This window comes from Eublepharis macularius, chromosome 12 (assembly GCF_028583425.1).
Source record: "Eublepharis macularius isolate TG4126 chromosome 12, MPM_Emac_v1.0, whole genome shotgun sequence".
NCBI classification, from domain to species: domain Eukaryota; kingdom Metazoa; phylum Chordata; class Lepidosauria; order Squamata; family Eublepharidae; genus Eublepharis; species Eublepharis macularius.
The window spans coordinates 18,126,336-18,143,337 of record NC_072801.1 but is presented as its reverse complement, the minus strand read 5'-3'; the positions used below and the strand labels follow the sequence as shown (position 1 = coordinate 18,143,337).

Below are 17,002 nucleotides of genomic sequence, written 5' to 3'. Positions count from 1 at the left end.
TCGAATAAGTCGAAAGCCGAAACGGCCAGCTGTTTCGGCTTTCGGCTTTCGGCTTTGTTTCGGCTTTCTTTCGGCTTTTGGCTTTCGGCTTTTTCAATGGGAAAATGCCTCCGTCTTCCCGGACGTCTGGGGGAGGCATTTTCCCACCGAATCAGCCCAAAATTGGTGGGAACCTTCCTCTACCCCCTCTCTAAAAACTCCCCAAGTTTCAGACCGATTGGACCCAAAGCAGGTCCCCCTATCCTCCCATAAGAAAGCGAAGGAGCAGCATATTGTTGGCATGCTGCTGCTCATCTTCTTCATTATTTCCTATGGGGGAAAAATGAAGAAGCAGGCTTCCTTTGCCAGGGGTGGCATTTTGCATGCAAAATGCCCCCTTACCCTCAGGGGCCCTTTAGGTTACACAGTAGGAAGGCACAACAGGGCATGAAAGCAGTGTACTACATAAAAATAACACAACTCACTTCACATCAGAGAATCACACAAACACAACTGCTGTCAAAAACGGTGAAGTGGGTTGTATTATTTTGTGTAGTACACTTCTATCATGCCCTTTGGTGTGCTCCCCTGCTGTGTATCCTAAAGCTGTTCAAGAAATAAAGTGTTTTAAAGTGTTTTTGACAGGAAGTGAGTGACAGGATGTGAAGTGAGTTGTGTTATTTTTATGTAGTACACTGCTTTCATGCCCTGTTGTGCCTTCCTACTGTGTAACCTAAAGCAGTTAAGGAAATAAAGTGCTTTTGACAGCAATATTTTGGGGTGATTCTCTGATGTTAAGTGAGTTATTTTTGTATAAGATACTGCTGCCATGCCCTTTGGTGCACCCCCCTGCTGTGTATCCTAAAGCTGTTCAAGAAATAAAGTGTTTTTGACAGGAATTGTGCTTTTGTGATTCTCTGATGTTAAGTGAGTTGTGTTATTTTTGTGTAAGATACTGCTGCCGTGCCCTTTGGTGTGCCCCCCTGCTGTGTAACCTAAAGCTGTTCAAGAAATAAAGTGTTTTTGACAGGAATCGTGTTTTGTGATTCTCTGATGTTAAGTGAGTTGTGTTAATTTTTCTGTGTGGGGGACTGCTGGTGTAATGTGTCATAATGCTTTGCCTACTTGTACTTTAAAAGGGAGAAAATAATTTTTAAAAAACTTTATTTTGTGTTGTTTGTGTTTTATTCTTTGTTGTGCAGTTGGTTCCCATCATAGGGAACAATGGGGCTGGCTGGCCAGCCATCTCTGTAGGTGGTGGGGGAATTTGAGGGAGGGTGTCTGTGGTTCAGGGTGCTCTTTCACAGGGACCAGCTGGCACTCAGAAGTGTGCCCACCATTGTGGCACCCCTGGGCTGTGCAGAATTGCCCAGGGAAAGAGAGTTTAGAAGTTCCCAGCATAGGGAACAAAGGGAGAGGGCTGGCCTTTGCCAGCCTGTTCCTGGGGTTATGGGTGTGGGGCAGGTGGGGGTGGATTTGGGTCTGTGAGGGGCTAATGTGGGGATTTGGGTCTGTGTGTGGCAGCTGGGGGGGAATTGGGTTTGTGTGGGGCTGTAAGGGGTGGACTTTAGGGGCTGAGAGGACCTACTTGGGGAGGCCATGAAATGGCCCCCCCAAGTGGGAGCAGGCTGAGCCTTGGTGGGGGGTGGGAGGAGGGGTGGGAGAAGGGCCCCTGAGGGCTGGGGGGCATTTTGCATGTAAAATGCCACCCCTGGCAAGACAAGCCTCCCCCAGCTGTCAGTGGTAGAGAAAAGAGCACCTACTTGGGGAGGCCATGAAATGTCCCCCCAAGTGGGAGCAGTCTGAGCCTTGGTGGGGGGTGGGAGGAAGGGTGGGAGAAGGGCCCCAGAGGGTAAGGGGGCATTTTGCATGCAAAATGCCACCCCTGGCAAAGGAAGCCTGCTTCTTCATTTTTCCCCCATAGGAAATAATGAAGAAGATGAGCAGCAGCGTGCTAACAATATGCTGCTCCTTCGCTTTCTTATGGGAGGATAGGGGGACCTGCTTTGGGGGGCCATAACATGGCCCCCCAAAGTCCAATCGGTCTGAAACTTGGGGGATTTTTAGAGAGGGGTTAGAGGAAGGTCTCCACCAATTTTGGGCTGATTCGGTGGGAAAATGCCTCCCCCAGACGTCCGGGAAGATGGAGGCATTTTCCCATTGAAAAGCCGAAAGAAAGTCGAAAGAAGCCGAAACGTTTCGGCTTTTTTTCTTTCGGCTAAGCCGAAACGTTTCGGCTTTCTCTGAAACGTTTCGGCTAACCCGAAAGAAGCCGAAACACTTTTGTTTCGGCTTTCTTTCGGCATTCAGAAAGCCGAAACGCACATCCCTAAGACTAACCAATTTTATTGTAGCATAAGCTTTCGAGAATCACAGTTCTCTTCGTCAGATGCATGGAGGGCATCTGACGAAGAGAACGTGATTCTCGAAAGCTTATGCTACAATAAAATTGGTTAGTCTTAAAGGTGCTACTGGACTCTTTTTGATTTAGGTATTTCCCAGGTCTTGAAAGTTTGAAACCAGAACACTGGATAAGGGTTATGAAAAATTACTTGTTTGGTTTTTTTCATTTCAGGAAAAACAGCCAAACTAGCATTTCAAGGACAATATAATAACAGAAGTATGATTGTGGCCGTGGATGTCATCACTGGCTTTGGAATGGATGGTTCCTTTGAGCTTACAACAGAAGTGAAGCATTCGCTACCTCAGCTCAACTACCTTGGGCTCCCTTTCAGCATTAAGGTAAGAAAAATGTTGTTTCTCACTGTTTGTGCACGTGGTTTTTGGAGAGGATTTCTTTTACTTCCCATGATAATTATTTCTGAATCTTTTCACTCGGCTTTCACATTTAAATCACTTTAGATAAGTTCTTAAGATTGTCATTGGGTCCATGTGAAAGTTGTTACTGTGGTGTAGAAAGAGAGAATGGAATCGTTCAGAAGTAGCAACAAACCAGCCATTTCACTGTGTGCCCCTGAGATCTAGGCTGTTTCCACACTACTTACCTTCATCTGGAACGCTGCGGAACGTCACGAAAAAAACGCAGAAGATAGTGTCTTCTCGTGCGAGTTTTGCGCGATGTCGCACAAAACTCGTGTGAGAAGACACTATCTTCCACGTTTTTTTCGTGACGTTTTGGATGAAGGTAAGTTAGTGTGGAAAGGGCCCTAGTATTAACGGAAAGTGAGAAAAAGTTCGTTCTGCCCACTTTCTACATACCAAAGATGCTTTTTATAACCTTTTTAGGATGCTACCCACTCTGTGGAGTGGATCCTGTCTTGGGTGAACAGAGCTGTGCTAGAGGAGTTTTACTGCCTTGCCATTGCAGCCCTCTGTGCCCCAAGCAGTCATGCCACCCAGGGTTCAGTGGCCCCCTGGGAACAGAACAGGGGAAAGTGGGTGGGAGTGGGTGGTATGCAGTATATGGGAGGAATCAGCAAATTTGCTCTTGTTAGCGGTTACATCCCCTCCCCAGATTGCAAGGACAGTTTATAGATATGGAATATCATCAACCCCTTGCCATAAGTTCTAGGCAGTGCCTGGTCCATGTGTTTTGTATCCATACACCCATCCTCAAGTTCTCCTGAGCCTTTTCCTTCTTCCCGTGAAACACTAATCAGTTTGCTGCTGCTCCCATTGACCTCTCCTTCTTCAGGACTGGTAATTATCGCCCTCCTTAACTACTTTCTCCCACTTTCCTCCTTGTTTTTCCTTGTTAGCCTTGTACGCATTCTCTGTCTTATTTTCTTTATGTTTTCCTTTTATTTTTCTTTAATAAAAAAATCTTTCCTGTTTAGCATCTTCCTTATTGATTTGAGAGTTCTCTAAGGGAATAATCCTCGTAAATATTGGTGGAGGTTTCTAGTTACCGCTTCTTGCTTGTCTCCTTTAATGCTAATTCCCCCAATCGATTAAGGAGACCTCCTATTTGGGTAACACTTTGTTCCCCCTCTGTAGGCCAAAGGGTCTTCTGAAATCAGAAAAGGTGGTTAGGGTCTGAGCCTTTCGTTTTTTGCCCCTTTTAAACCATTTGTACTGTTTGCATCCTGTATGTTGCTTCAAGAGACAATTTTGGCTGAACAATTTTGGCTGGGCAGAAAGAATACTGCAATTCCCAAGATTGTAGGCTTTATGTGTATTTTCTCCAGGTGATCACAGGTGTGTGTGACCCTGGTAGGGGCACCCAGTGCAACACCCCAGAGGAGATCGTGTGTCAGCTGGGCTGAATGTCTGAAATGGTCCTCTGTGAGAAGTGGTGCCGGTGTTTGTTAAAGTTTGCAGAACTCTTCAGGTGAATATGGGCATCACTGATTTCGTTTTCCCTTTTTCCTGCTTGTTCCTTCAGCTGACGCTGCTCGAGGTTCTTTCTGAAAAGAAGATCGAAGGGGCCCTGAAACTGACATGTGACCCCGATGTGAATCTTACATTGGTTCTCAATGCAAAAAGTGAATTACGAAGGTAAGAGGGCTGGCCTTGGCTGGCAGCAAGAATTTCTGGAGGGTGGAAGATGCTAAAGATGTGACAGATATAAAGCAGCCTTAAACACAACTGAAACAGAAGCTGACAGTGGGAGGAGACGAAGGAGTGCAATCAAGAGAGAAATGGATCACGGGCTTACAACAGTGTATCTGAAGTTAAAGCCGTGGATTAGTTGCTTTTCCTTCAGAGCTGCTTATTGTGATATACTTCATATTTATGTGTACCCAGGGGTCATTTTGTAGAAAAAGAGCTGCAGGGACTCATTAGCACAATCATTAGCATATGCCACGCCCCTTGCCATCGCCGGAAGTGTGGTGTTAGCATAACTGATTTGCATATGCCACACCCCCTGACTTCACCTATCCTGGCTGTTTTGGACCCATTCCTGGCCATTGAGGGCCAAAATTGGGCCCAAAATGGTCAGAGTTGGGCCACTGCTGAGCGGGAGAGTGATCCACCACCCATTAGAGGCCTGATCCTGGCCATTTGGGGACCAATCCTGGCTGTTTTAGGCCCACTTCTAGCCATTTGGGGCCCAATCCAGGCCAAAATGAGCCCGAAATGGCCAAAAATCAGGTGGACGGGGCACTTGACATGTGACCTCTTTGGAGAACTACCGGAACTGCATTCCCCCTCAAAATGAGCCCTGTGTGTACCATTTGTTCAAGACGTAGTGGTTACAATGTCAAACTAGGATCTGGGAGACCCGGGTTCAAATCCCCACTCTACCAGGGAAGCTTGCTGGGTGACCTCGGGCCAGTCACACACACTCAGCCTAACCTACTTCACAGGGTTGTTGTGAGCATAAAATGGAGGAGGGAAGAACAATGTTGTAAACCACCTTGGGGTCCTCATTGGGGAGGAAAAGGGTATAAATGAAACAAAAAAACCCTTGCCTTTATTGTGATGTCTGGATGCAGCCATCGAGTATAACTTAGCCTGACTTCTGAACTGGATGCTATAAACTTGCTGAAGAATATTATCAACTAACTACTGTGTCTCTTTTCCCTAGTGAAGAATTACAAATAAAATCTCATCACAACATGCCCATTCTTCTCCAGTACTTTCCCAGCGTGGCTGAAATTTCCTCAAAGGTATGTGTTCCTTATAAGTATTAGACCAATGCAGCTTTTGCCTGCTGTCTCACTTCTCAGAATCCCACCGAAAGGCCTGATCGTATCAGAGGTTGTGAAATGTAATACCAGCCACAGTGAAAATAAAAGAAGGGAACAAGAGCTAAAGTTGATCCATAAAAATTGGGATGTTAGGGGTCCATGATGTTCTAAAGTTAATAGAAAAGCTGCAATGATGCAGAATTAAGCTACAGTTGTGTGGTGGGGGGGGGGGTTCCCACAGATGTAGGATGACTGCTTAAGTTGGTAGTGAACCAGAAAACTTGCTGTTGTGGTGTAAATTGAAGACGAATGAAAAATCCACGAGGGGCATGTAGTTCCTTAGAGCAGATACTGGTATCTGACTTGGTATTACCAGTGAGAGATAACTTACTTCATTACAGTATTTATATTAAGAGACTATTACTGATGTACAAATGCATTTTTGTTTTACATTGCACATACAGATAGATAATATTTCTGTTTTGTAAACAAGACAATTTACTATGGTAGAAAACAAGATTTATGGCATCCAATAATAGAATCCTTACCAAACTTTTAGATGTTGCTGATCATATCCATGAGCTGCCTCTGCAATTCAATTTAATTGTAGTTTTGATATACAGCACTGTATAAGTAAATGGAATGTTTGGCATCAACCACAAAGAGACCAACAAGTATCTTCATCCCTGCCTCATCCCATTTCATCTGGTGGTCAGAGGCAGGGCTTTTTTTCTGGGAAAAGAGGTGGTGGAACTCAGTGGGTTGCCCTCAGAGAAAATGGTCACATGGTTGGTGGCCCCGCCCCCCTGATCTCCAGACAGAGGGGAGTTGAGATTGCCCTCCGCGCCATGGCGTGGAGGGCAATCTCAACTCCCCTCTGTCTGGAGATCAGGGGGTGGGGCCACCAGCCATGTGACCATTTTCAAGAGGTTCCAGAACTCCAGCTGAACTTCAGCTGTGTTCCAGCTGAAAAAAAGCTCTGGTCAGAGGCTAGGTGGTGAAGTGGAGGGCTCAGCTCAGAAGTGGTTGTCAGTTAAGTTCCACTTGTGGAAGAGCTGGAGATGGAGCTCTCATTCCCTGTGGACTACCATTTCTAGGTAACTGTCCATAATGTACATTCAGTCACCGTTTGTCAGCTGGCTGCTGCTCCCTGTAGCTTTTGCACGTGCTTTCCAGCTGGATTTGAGAAAGCCATCAATCTCTGCCTGAGACAAAAATCCTTCATATCACCTATTTCCTGACCATATTAGCTGAAGAGGGCAGAGATGGAACTTGGGACCTTCTACATGCCAAGTCAATGTCTTGTCACTGAGCAACGACACCTCCCCACAAGTAAACAAGTTGCCAGCACACACAAGTGAAGACTGCAGCACCAGGCTAAGAAAGGCACCAAGGGACCAAGCTATTTTGACACAGAGTTTCAAGATAGTTGCTGCATATTGTGTTGTTTTTTAAATATCTTGACTGCAACTCTCCTTTAGGTGTCTTATCCAACGAAAGAAGCAGAAGGAAAAATTTCCCTCCAGATGGAAAACGCAGATTTTCAGGCCTTGACAAAAATAACGTTCACTAGGACTAATCGCACACAAGTTCTTCAGCTTATGCACACAGTGCCCCAGGTTGGTGGTACTTTTTATGTTAATTATAGATGTCCATGGATACTATTTCAGCTTGAGATTAGAAAATGCCTTGGCCCTGTCCTTCAGGAGAATCTCCTTCCATCACCCCTAGCTTGAGAGACTCCCTTGGGGCCTGCAGGGCCTCAGATATGAAGGAGAGGAGGGGGTTCTTGGCACCTTATTCCTCCACCTCTCCTCAGCCTCCCTCCAGCAACCTGCGGAGAGAGCCGGCACTACCCTCCTCATTGACTAGCAGTCTGTCCGATTATGAGGGCTGGTGCAGTGAGCCACATGTGCTCAGTTGGTCCTCCCGACCTCTCCTGAGGAAAGAAAGTCCTGTTAGGAAGCTCTTCCTTGCCCTGCCCCTCTTCCCTGGCCTTGAATTGGCACCTGCTCCTAGTAGTAGCGGCTGCAGGGCCCTGAAAGGCCGGAATCACCGTGGGCCCGTCTTGGCAGGCTTGCCTTTTTCCCATGCTGGATGGTGATGAGGTAAATCCGGGGCCCGGCCTGACCCAGGGAGGGACCTGATCCTGGGCATTCAGAACGGAGTGTTCTGCAGACTTCAGCAGACAAACCAACTGATCTGCAGTGTGAATTAAAAGTCAAACTAGGCTTGACCGGAGGGAATCCAAATGTAGATAATTCACAAGACTGTCCATTTATGAGTAAAGTTGTGGTGACAAGAAATTTATCTCCATTGGCTCCTCATTTTTTATTATTTTAAAATTTATGTCCTCCCTTTCTTTCAAAGGTTTACAAATAATGATAGCTGTTTATTATAGGGGCAAAATTAAAGGGTGAGTGGGTGGGAATCTAGTTGTATTTATTCATACATACAGGGAAGGTGAGGTCTGTTTTTTTCCCCCACAGAATCTGGGAAGCTAAAATCTTTGCATACTGATGGATGTTCCCACCTCTGTATTTTCAGTTAACAGTCCTTCCAGGACAACTTGTGCTCATGACAGGCTACCAGATAAGCAAGAGAAGCCAAATTTTGAGAGGTTCTGCCTTATGGAATAATAGCAAGGAGATAAAGTTCATCAGCACTTACCGTAGACTCTTCCCAAAGGTATCTGGAGGCCATGCTATCAAGGGTAGGTGTCTAAAACTTTTACGGATCTACAATAGCCAAAATTAAAGGAAGCCCTGCATGCCACCCACCCCCCATCAGAAAGTTGTTTTAAGGCATATTTCAAGCCTCTGTAAACCAAGCACCTGTTTCACAGCAGCGGCTCTGCATCTTTACACATAAAAGGTATGGCATATATGATAGTAAAGATGGAGCTCTCACATTATGGAAGATTCTGTTGGAAAAACATAAGCCATGTTCAGACTTAACCACAGAATTCTTCACAACGGGCACAAACATTCTTTTTTTTTTTAAAGTTTTTTTATTTTTCAATACCTAACATACAAACTACAATAACAGTAACTACAAAAGATTACAATAACACGAGGGAAGGAAAAGAAGGGAGAAAAAAGAAAAGGGGAAGGGGGGGTGGAAAAAAAAAGGGAAGGTAACCTACAAACACTAAACACTACACTTCAATGCTTTCCCTTCATACTGCCATGATAAAGAAATAGCTTAATAAAGTAATGATGGAGTGGTTGATCATACAGAATACAAATTACAATCGAATTCAAATTAAATTTTCCTCCCCCTCCTGGGTCCCGGACGCAGTTCTCTCTGAGCAACTGCAGCCGCAGTGCTCGTTTCCTCCCCCCCTCCTCAGACTTCTCCCTTTCTTCTTGCTTGGTGCACTGAAATTCCGGATTTTTATCCTCAAAATCCCTTAGTTGATCTTTTGATAATATCTTATAGGTTTGATCTTTGTAACTGAACCAGATTCCTTCCGGAAATAACCATTTGTACTTTATTCAACGTTCCCTCAGAAGAGCTGCGAGCTTTTTATACTTAAAACGTCTTTTCCGAACTAAAAATGGGACGTCCTTCAATATCTTAACTTTGTTACCCAAAAAGTCCAAATCCGCATTGTATGAATTGTATAGGATAGTGTCTCGGATCCTTTTAGATGAAAAATCGATGGTGATCTCGCGAGGCAGCTGACGCTTCGTTGCATATTTTGAAGAAGCCCGGCGGACTTCCAAAATGGCGCTTTTAACCTCTTCTTTAGTTGTCCTCGCGGGTGTCGCCAGTAGTTCCGAGACCAGACCCCATAAATCCTCATTTTCCTCCTCTTTCACGTTCTGGAGGCGCAAAATTGTCTGCGTTCGTTCCACTTGTAGCCCGATCCGCTGGTTCTCCACCAGCTTTAACTCTTTTTTCATAGCCTTCACGAGTGACACACTTTCCCGGGCAGCCTTCTCTGCCCCCCCCCGCTGCTTCCTTAATGGTTTTCACTTCGCTTTCAATTAAGCCCACCCTTTGATCTGTTTCGTTCAGCTTGTCAACAAAGGGTTTTATGGCTTCAACAACCGCCCTGCGCACCAGTTCCTCAAGCGACTCTCCCTTCTGCAGGGTAGCCGAGATTGACTTACCCAGAGCGGGACTTTGTTTTTTCGCTGCCATTTTAGGGGGGGGGACCGCCAGCCCAAATTCTGAAACTCAGCGAAGGGGAAGAACGAGCCTTCTTAGCTTCAGATCCCACCACTCCTTCGCGTACGCTTGTAGTAACAGAAGGGATTCGCTTACTTGCAGGCTTCCGCCTAGTTCTGTTCTTTGCCGTTTTCCATAGCCCGGCAGCACTCGAGGCGCCGCGCACGTCTGCTGGCCTCCATAGGGACAAATGGGCAATTAACCCCCCGCATTGATTTTCGGGGGGTTCTTCCCGCAGCTTCCCGGACCCTGCCTCCCTCACTGGGAGTCTTGGGGGCTAATCTTCGCAGATCAGCCGCCCGGTCAGGGTGCTTGGGCGCTTCCTCTCGGACCTGCCGAGAGGAGCGTCCGACATGGCTGAGAAAACGAAACCGAATCCGGGCACAAACATACTTGCGTGTTCGTGGCCTCCTTCTTTTTGGCACGTGAAGCAGGATGGGGTTCTCTCGAGAGGAATGCTCTATAGAAGGGGAGAGATGTTGGCCAATAAGGAGGCTCAAACAACCACTCTGGGTTGCATGGGAAAGGGAAGGAGGGAGGGGCTAAGTGATATAAACTCCTCCTCTTTCAAGTTTGAGACTTTGGGAGTGAGGAGAGACCATGCCACGGAGATTGGCCCTGACTGACAGAGAGCACAAACCAGGATTGTAAACCTCAGTTTAATCCCAGTTGGTTGGATGAAAACTCCCGTTTACACACACACCTGCATTCGGAGATCACTTCAGATTTGGAGTTGGACTGCAAGCCTCCCGACCCAAGGTGTGGTCTATGTGTGAGGTGAAGAGAATACATTGGCATGGCAAGCAAGTCATGTTAGTGCCTGTCCACAAGTAGTCAGAGGTCTGGTGTGATGTGTGCATGAGGCCTAGTAGTTCAGCTACAGAGAAATGGCATAGGAAGCCTCTTAATGTGGGGATTAACTTGTTTAAAAACTGGATTGACTGGCTTTTGCCTTCTTCATTTCAGTGGAAATCTGCCATCCTCTCCTAATTCCTTTCCCTCAGCATTCCACGCTCAACATGTACGTGGAGCATTCTGTCCAAAAACACAGGGATGACCTTACCATTGGTTGGGATGACAAAGAACAGGTATGTTTGTTTTTTAAATATATATAAAGAGAGAGAGAGATTGGAGCATGTACATGCAAGACAGGGCAGACTTAATTTGCTGGTGGTGTGCTGGGGAGAAGGAGTTCATGGGCAACTGAAGGCTATCCAGGATGGCTGGAATTTCCGAGAGCAAATCCAGAGCTCCAGGTGCCCAGTGCAGAGTCTAGATGGCTTCTGCAACCCCTTTGTCCGGGTTCGAGTGTTAACTGACAGCACCTCCCCATGTGTCTGTGTTGTCTGACTGTATGCCTATGTTGTTGTGATCAATTTATTATTATTACCCTGGTTGCCCATTTTGTCAAGAAATTTGCATTCTACTGACCAGGGAAGGAGTTTGGGTTGCAAATTCCATCAGGATATTTGGCTGTAGCAGATTTCTACATCCTTGGAATATGTACAGGTATCTGTTTCTGCACCGTTAAATTATGAATCTCACCATGCATTCTCACCATCTTTTGTCTAAATACTTCCATTAACTGCCCCATATTTGCCATCCTTATCCTTTAACAGGTGTTTTTAAAAGTTTGGGGGGTGGAATTTCTCTTTTTCTCCCTCTGGCCCTTTCCACATGTCCTTCAAGGGACAGCCCACCCCCCGAATACTGGCTGTCCCCGAAAAGGCACCGAAAAAATAGAAGCCAAAAAGCCTGCAACTGTTTTGAAAATGGAGACGTGTGGAGTCAAGGGGAAAAACCACCAGCATTCGGTGAGTGGGACGTCCCTTTAAGGATGTGTGGAAAGGGCCCCCCTTTCTCTCTCTCACACACAATCTCTCTCCTGTTTTTAATAGTTCTATCTTGATTGCTTTTGAAATACTTCAATAAACAATGCACATTTGCCTCTGTACATCTAGTTACATCTTTTAAAAACATTTTGCAACTTGTATAACATCTGTTCTGAGACAGGTCGTAGTCTCATCTTCTCTTAAGTTTGGGAGAGAGCACGTTGGTTACCATGCTAGAATCGCACACCCTTTTAACTTCACTTGGAGCCAAATCGAGGTTAATTCCCTGACTGAAAGCAGAAGAGGCAAATACAACCAGCAGGTAAGTTTAAACAAAAGAACCACAGAGTGATTTTTGCTCCTGAGAATGGAGAGGAGACTTTCCTCTTCTCTATGGGAGGCTGCCAATGGAATGGGCCCCCCGTAGAAGCCCATTTAGACTCTCTCCTGTTCTTGAAAACAAGCTTCCATTCTTTAAATGCAATGCTATAATTGCACATATATCCAAAGCATAGATTTTAAAAATGTATTATGTGGGGCTAATCCAGGTGGGAATGGTGCATGCACCACACACTTGCTAGGCAATGGACCCATTGGCCTCTGGCTATAACAATGGCTGTCCTTGATTGGGGCTCCCTTTGACCTCCTCTGAACAATTTGTGTGCTCTTTCTGCTGGTTCAGTACTTAAGCAATGAGATTTCTTAAGAGGGAAGGTGTTCCCCAAAACTTATCATCTATCTATACTAGTGGTGTTCAACCAGTGGTACATGTACTACCAGTGGTGTGCAGAAGTAGCCTAGGGATGCAGGGAGGTTATAACAATTATAAAGAATTTGCGGTCCCTCAATCTCCATGTCCACCTGAAAGTGTGATATGTCACCTACTGTCAATCCTACCTGCCAGGAATCATACCTTAAATCTGCAGCAAAAGAATTTACTCCCAATGTTACTACAGCAATTTTTATGTACCTAAAATTTATGATAACTATAATAGCAGAATTCCTGTAAACATATAAATGTCCTTCTTGGGGAAAGTGGGCTTTCTGTTTCTATCAGAGTGGGACACAGGTTCTCTGACAGACTGATAGGTTAGACGTGAGAGACAAACAATTAAGAACCACAGAGAGAGAAGAGTGGCAGGACTCTAATCTGGAGAACCGGGTTTGACTCCTCCACTTGAAGCCAGCTGGGTGACCTTGAGTCAGTCACAACTTCTTGGAGCTCTCTCAGCCCCACCCACCTCACAGGGTGATTGTCCCGAGGATAATAATAACACACTTTGTAAACCACTTTGAGTTGTTCTGAAGGGCGGTATATAAATTGAATGTTATTATTATGTTATTAAGGTTCTCTACAATCAATAGCTTTCCTTTCCATATAATGTTTCCTTTGCTATGGTTTTATTTTCCTCTTCTGCAAAAAATGTACTTTAGCAGCTGATGCTCTTACGTCTTTAGGTGCAGCTTGGTTGGAACAGTGGGCAGGAATCCTATTTAAAAATCACTTTCAGAGATAAGTCCAAAGTGAACGTCACACTTTGGGATGCTTGCGTCGCGGCTTCTTCTAGCCAGGTATGAGTGTCAGCCTGCTTGAAAAACACATCCTCCATATGAGATATTTGCAGGTTTTCCAGGCTACCTGTGGTGTTCTGTTCTTAATGTTGACAGCTACAGGATGTTTTAACGGTTGGAAATCTTCAGGCATGCGGGTCCATAGAGCAATCGGCAGCCTTCTTTCATCAGCACCTAGATATGAAGTGGGATGGCAAAAGAGTCACACAAAATCTGACATACGAGGTACAAAGAAGAGCAGTTCTCTCAGTTGTTAAGAATGATGGATGATCTGTAACTAACATGTGAAACTGTCTTTTATACTATCTGACCATTGGCCCATCTTGCTTAGCACTTTCTGCTGTGACTGGCAGTGACTCTCCAAGGTGTCGGGCAGAGAAAAGGTCCTTCTGAACACTGGCTGCCTGAGATCCTTTAAGTTGGTGGTGCCAGCTGATCGTGTTTTCTGGTGCCTGCTTATTGTTTCAGGGAAATGATGCTTTGGGGAAGAAAAGACCCCATCATGGCTTTCCTCCACCTCTGGCGCATCAGAAAACCCCAGGAAGCATCAGCTTTAGGTCTGCATTGGGAAATAGCTGCCTCTGATAGGAGGTCCCAAGCCGAGCATCCTCCTAGCATTTTTGTGTTTGCCTCACATGGAAGCCATTTCATGAGTTGTCTCACTGCCAGGGACAGCCATTATGTATCAACACCTACTTACCTTTTCTCATAATTCCAAATGGGCACACGGGCTCAGCCCTTGCTTTAAGATAAGATGCTGGGTATCAGGACTTTTTGCACGCAAAGCCGCCTCTAGCAGGGTCCCTGGAAAATTTCTGAATAAACAAATAAGCCTGTTCCTGACTCATGGAGTTACGATCCTTCACCATAAAATTTATGAACCTGCCGTCTGCTGAGTGAGGCTGTTGGTGTGTCAAGGTTAGCTCTCCCGGTTGGTTCTTTGGGGTCTCCAGCAGTCTTTCCCAGACCTGCTGCGTAAGATCCTTTTAGCCAATAATGCATGTACTTCACATGACATGGGGCGGGGCTTGGTACAAGGGCCGTTTCCAGACTTGGGAGAGTGCCCCCTCCCCTTCTTTGCTCAACAACAGGCCCTCTGCTTGTGCCTCCCTTCCCATCCAGTGATCCATACACCTGTGCATCCTTCCTTCCCCCACCCCCTCATGATCCCTCTCACTGCCTGTGTTCACAGCTGCCTGCACTACCCACATGCCATAGCTCTGATGATGCTAAGCCAGGAGCATGGATGGCAAAGTGCATACAAGCAAGTGGGTTGGGGAAGGACATCCAGGTCAGCAGCGGTGGTGGGCTCCATCAGAAGCTTCTCTGGCAGGGTATGGTGACGCTGATTCTGGTGGGCCAGCCTAGTCGATTTCTCCCAAACAACGGTTCAAAACCTACTAAAACCTTGATGTGCTGATGTTATTTAGCTGTTTCAGCCACTACAGTGCCTTCCAGTTAGACATGGGCACGAACAGAAAAAAACACCAAACATGGTGTTCGTTGCCATCCACGAACAATGAACAACAAACATTGATGAACATGACCTGTTCACGAACATGTTTGTTGTTTGTTGTTCATGGGAGCCAGTAGGCTCTCCTCCAGCCATCAAGATCCCTACCACACCACTCCCAGAAACCCTACCTGAGCAAGCAGCAGGAAAGGTACCAGTAATAAATAATAACTTGACCCAGAGCCTGGCAGCAGCCCTGGAACTTGAAGAGGTAGATCTCTATCCCACCACACACAAAGAAAATTCAAGCTCCAATGCACTCTCCCTGTCTCTCTCTCAAAATGCCAACAGCAACTGTCTCTCCCTCTCCACTGTCTGCAAAGTCAGAACTGGGAGCCCCCCTCCCCCCTGCTCTTTGCTTCCTTGTAACAAATTTGGAGCTCCACGCTTGAAAGGAAGACCTGCCTATTAAGCTAAATTGAGCTTAGATTGGGGTTTCCAGGGCAACAGCAGGAGTTTAGACAGAGTTCAGGCAGTCCCTGCCTCCAGTTGCCAAGGGAATTGATTGCAGGTGCCAGACTGTCTGGCTTGACGAACAGCAAGGAAGGAGGCTTGCAAGGACCACCTGTTCATTTAGAATGGGGCCTCCTGAACAGCTTGTTCGTGAACAGCTGATTGGGCTGTTCATGGCTTTTTTTAGTTCATATTGCTGTTCGTGCCCATCTCTACTTCTAGTCCTCGCATAAAAAGAATCCTGGGTGTCATAGTATTCTTTGCAGTAAAAAAAATAATTACTTTCTAGCACTCAGGATTTCATAGACAAGTTCAGAATCCTAAAGACTAGCAGACCCAGAGTTTTAATTTCCTTTTGCGTCAAACCATTCATGAACCTTCACTGCCAAATAGCAGCAAGAATGTACTTTTAAGTCATTTTTTTCAATTAAATTTTCTTGTTAAACTTGTTCTATTCTAATTCTCCCCCAACCTCTTTTAATACAGAAAAGCAGGCCATTGGATAAAATTCAGGTGGAAGCCATTTTGGAAAACGTCTTTTTGACTTCCTGTTCCAATCAAAACATTCTAGGGAAGGTAGAAACGGACTATTCTGCTTGGCTTCATTATTATATGAATGTCGGAGCCTGTGGCCTTCCCAATGTAAGTTCCAGGTAGATGTGGTTTTTAAATACCTGTAGCCTAAAAGTCCAAGACTGAATACAGATTGTGGCTGAGTTCAGACATCATGCAAAAGCCAATGTGCTGAACTCGAATCTGGGAGACCCACGTTCAAATCCCCACTTGGTCATGGAAACTCTACCTTACAGGGTTGTGGTGAGGGGCAAATTGAGGAGGGCAAGCCATGTGCACCTCTCTGCTGTCCCTAGAGGATGGGCAGGATAAAAATGTACTAGATAGAAAACCATGGTTTTATTAAACTAATCGTGCTGAGGGAGGTTTCAGGGGCGTAGCCAAGCTGGTCTGCAGTCAAAGAGGAAGATTCAAGTCCAGTAGACCTTCAAGACCAACAAGATTTCTAGGGTATATAAGTTTTGAGAATCAGTCTCCTATCATCAGATATCATACCATGGTGAGGGTGAACGTCCAAACATGGGCCATTCCACTTAGTTGGGGGCGGGGGTGGTCTGCAAACCAGGATCTGAAGCCATGGTCTGAAGTTAGTTTATGAACCACAATGAAGACAATTGCTCCTCTTCCGTATCTTCTAGGCAATTGCGCTCTCTGGAAAACATCAGCTAAGCAAAAGAGATTTCTTCCTACAATCGGAAGGCAAATTAAGCCTCGCTGGTGAGGAGAGGTCCATCACAGTAGCCTTAAAGAATTACAGTGATGCTGAAGTGAAGAACTACTCAGTGGAATTTGCAGTGAGTTGACAGTGAAATGGGGGGGGCACTGTAGCAAGGGGTGATAATGGCGGCTTGATGGCCCCTTTTCAGTTGCAGAAGTGCCCTGGCAATAACACAGTGTGTGATAGAGCCAAGCTACAAGAGACGAATGACACTTGAATGGCAAGTGAACAGACTCGCGTGTATTCCTCCCTGTTCACTTGCACTCCACTCGAACGTAGTGCAAGTGGAGTGCAAGTGAACAGGGAGGAATACACGCGAGTCTGTTCACTTGCCATTCAAGTGTCATTCGTCACTCGTAGCTTGGCCCATAGTCATTCCCCCCTGAAAATTTGTTCCTCCTTCCTACAGCTGCTTTGGCTTGTGTTCCTGACCTCGCAATCCACAGGCTTGAAACCTGACTTTTGGTGTGTTTGGAAACAGGAAACGCAGGATATAACTTTCCCAAATAAATAAGCGTTGTGATGAATAAAGGCATCTGAGGTGATGGGGGGGATTTCAGGGGGAAAGTAACTGGAAGGAGAAGGGGTAGGC

General features: G+C 45.8%; 1 protein-coding gene across 1 annotated transcript in view; it reads left to right on the top strand.

Annotated features, from left to right (window-relative positions):
• Positions 1 to 17,002, top strand: part of LOC129339063 (uncharacterized) — a 115,376-nt gene that overhangs the window by 78,735 nt on the left and 19,639 nt on the right. The window contains exons 50-60 of the mRNA XM_054993668.1: positions 2,555 to 2,721; positions 4,325 to 4,437; positions 5,471 to 5,552; positions 7,055 to 7,192; positions 8,121 to 8,286; positions 10,716 to 10,837; positions 11,763 to 11,903; positions 13,040 to 13,153; positions 13,250 to 13,378; positions 15,606 to 15,761; positions 16,331 to 16,486. Coding sequence (XP_054849643.1) covers positions 2,555 to 2,721; positions 4,325 to 4,437; positions 5,471 to 5,552; positions 7,055 to 7,192; positions 8,121 to 8,286; positions 10,716 to 10,837; positions 11,763 to 11,903; positions 13,040 to 13,153; positions 13,250 to 13,378; positions 15,606 to 15,761; positions 16,331 to 16,486 — 1,484 coding nt within the window. The remainder of the gene's footprint in view (positions 1 to 2,554; positions 2,722 to 4,324; positions 4,438 to 5,470; positions 5,553 to 7,054; positions 7,193 to 8,120; positions 8,287 to 10,715; positions 10,838 to 11,762; positions 11,904 to 13,039; positions 13,154 to 13,249; positions 13,379 to 15,605; positions 15,762 to 16,330; positions 16,487 to 17,002) is intronic.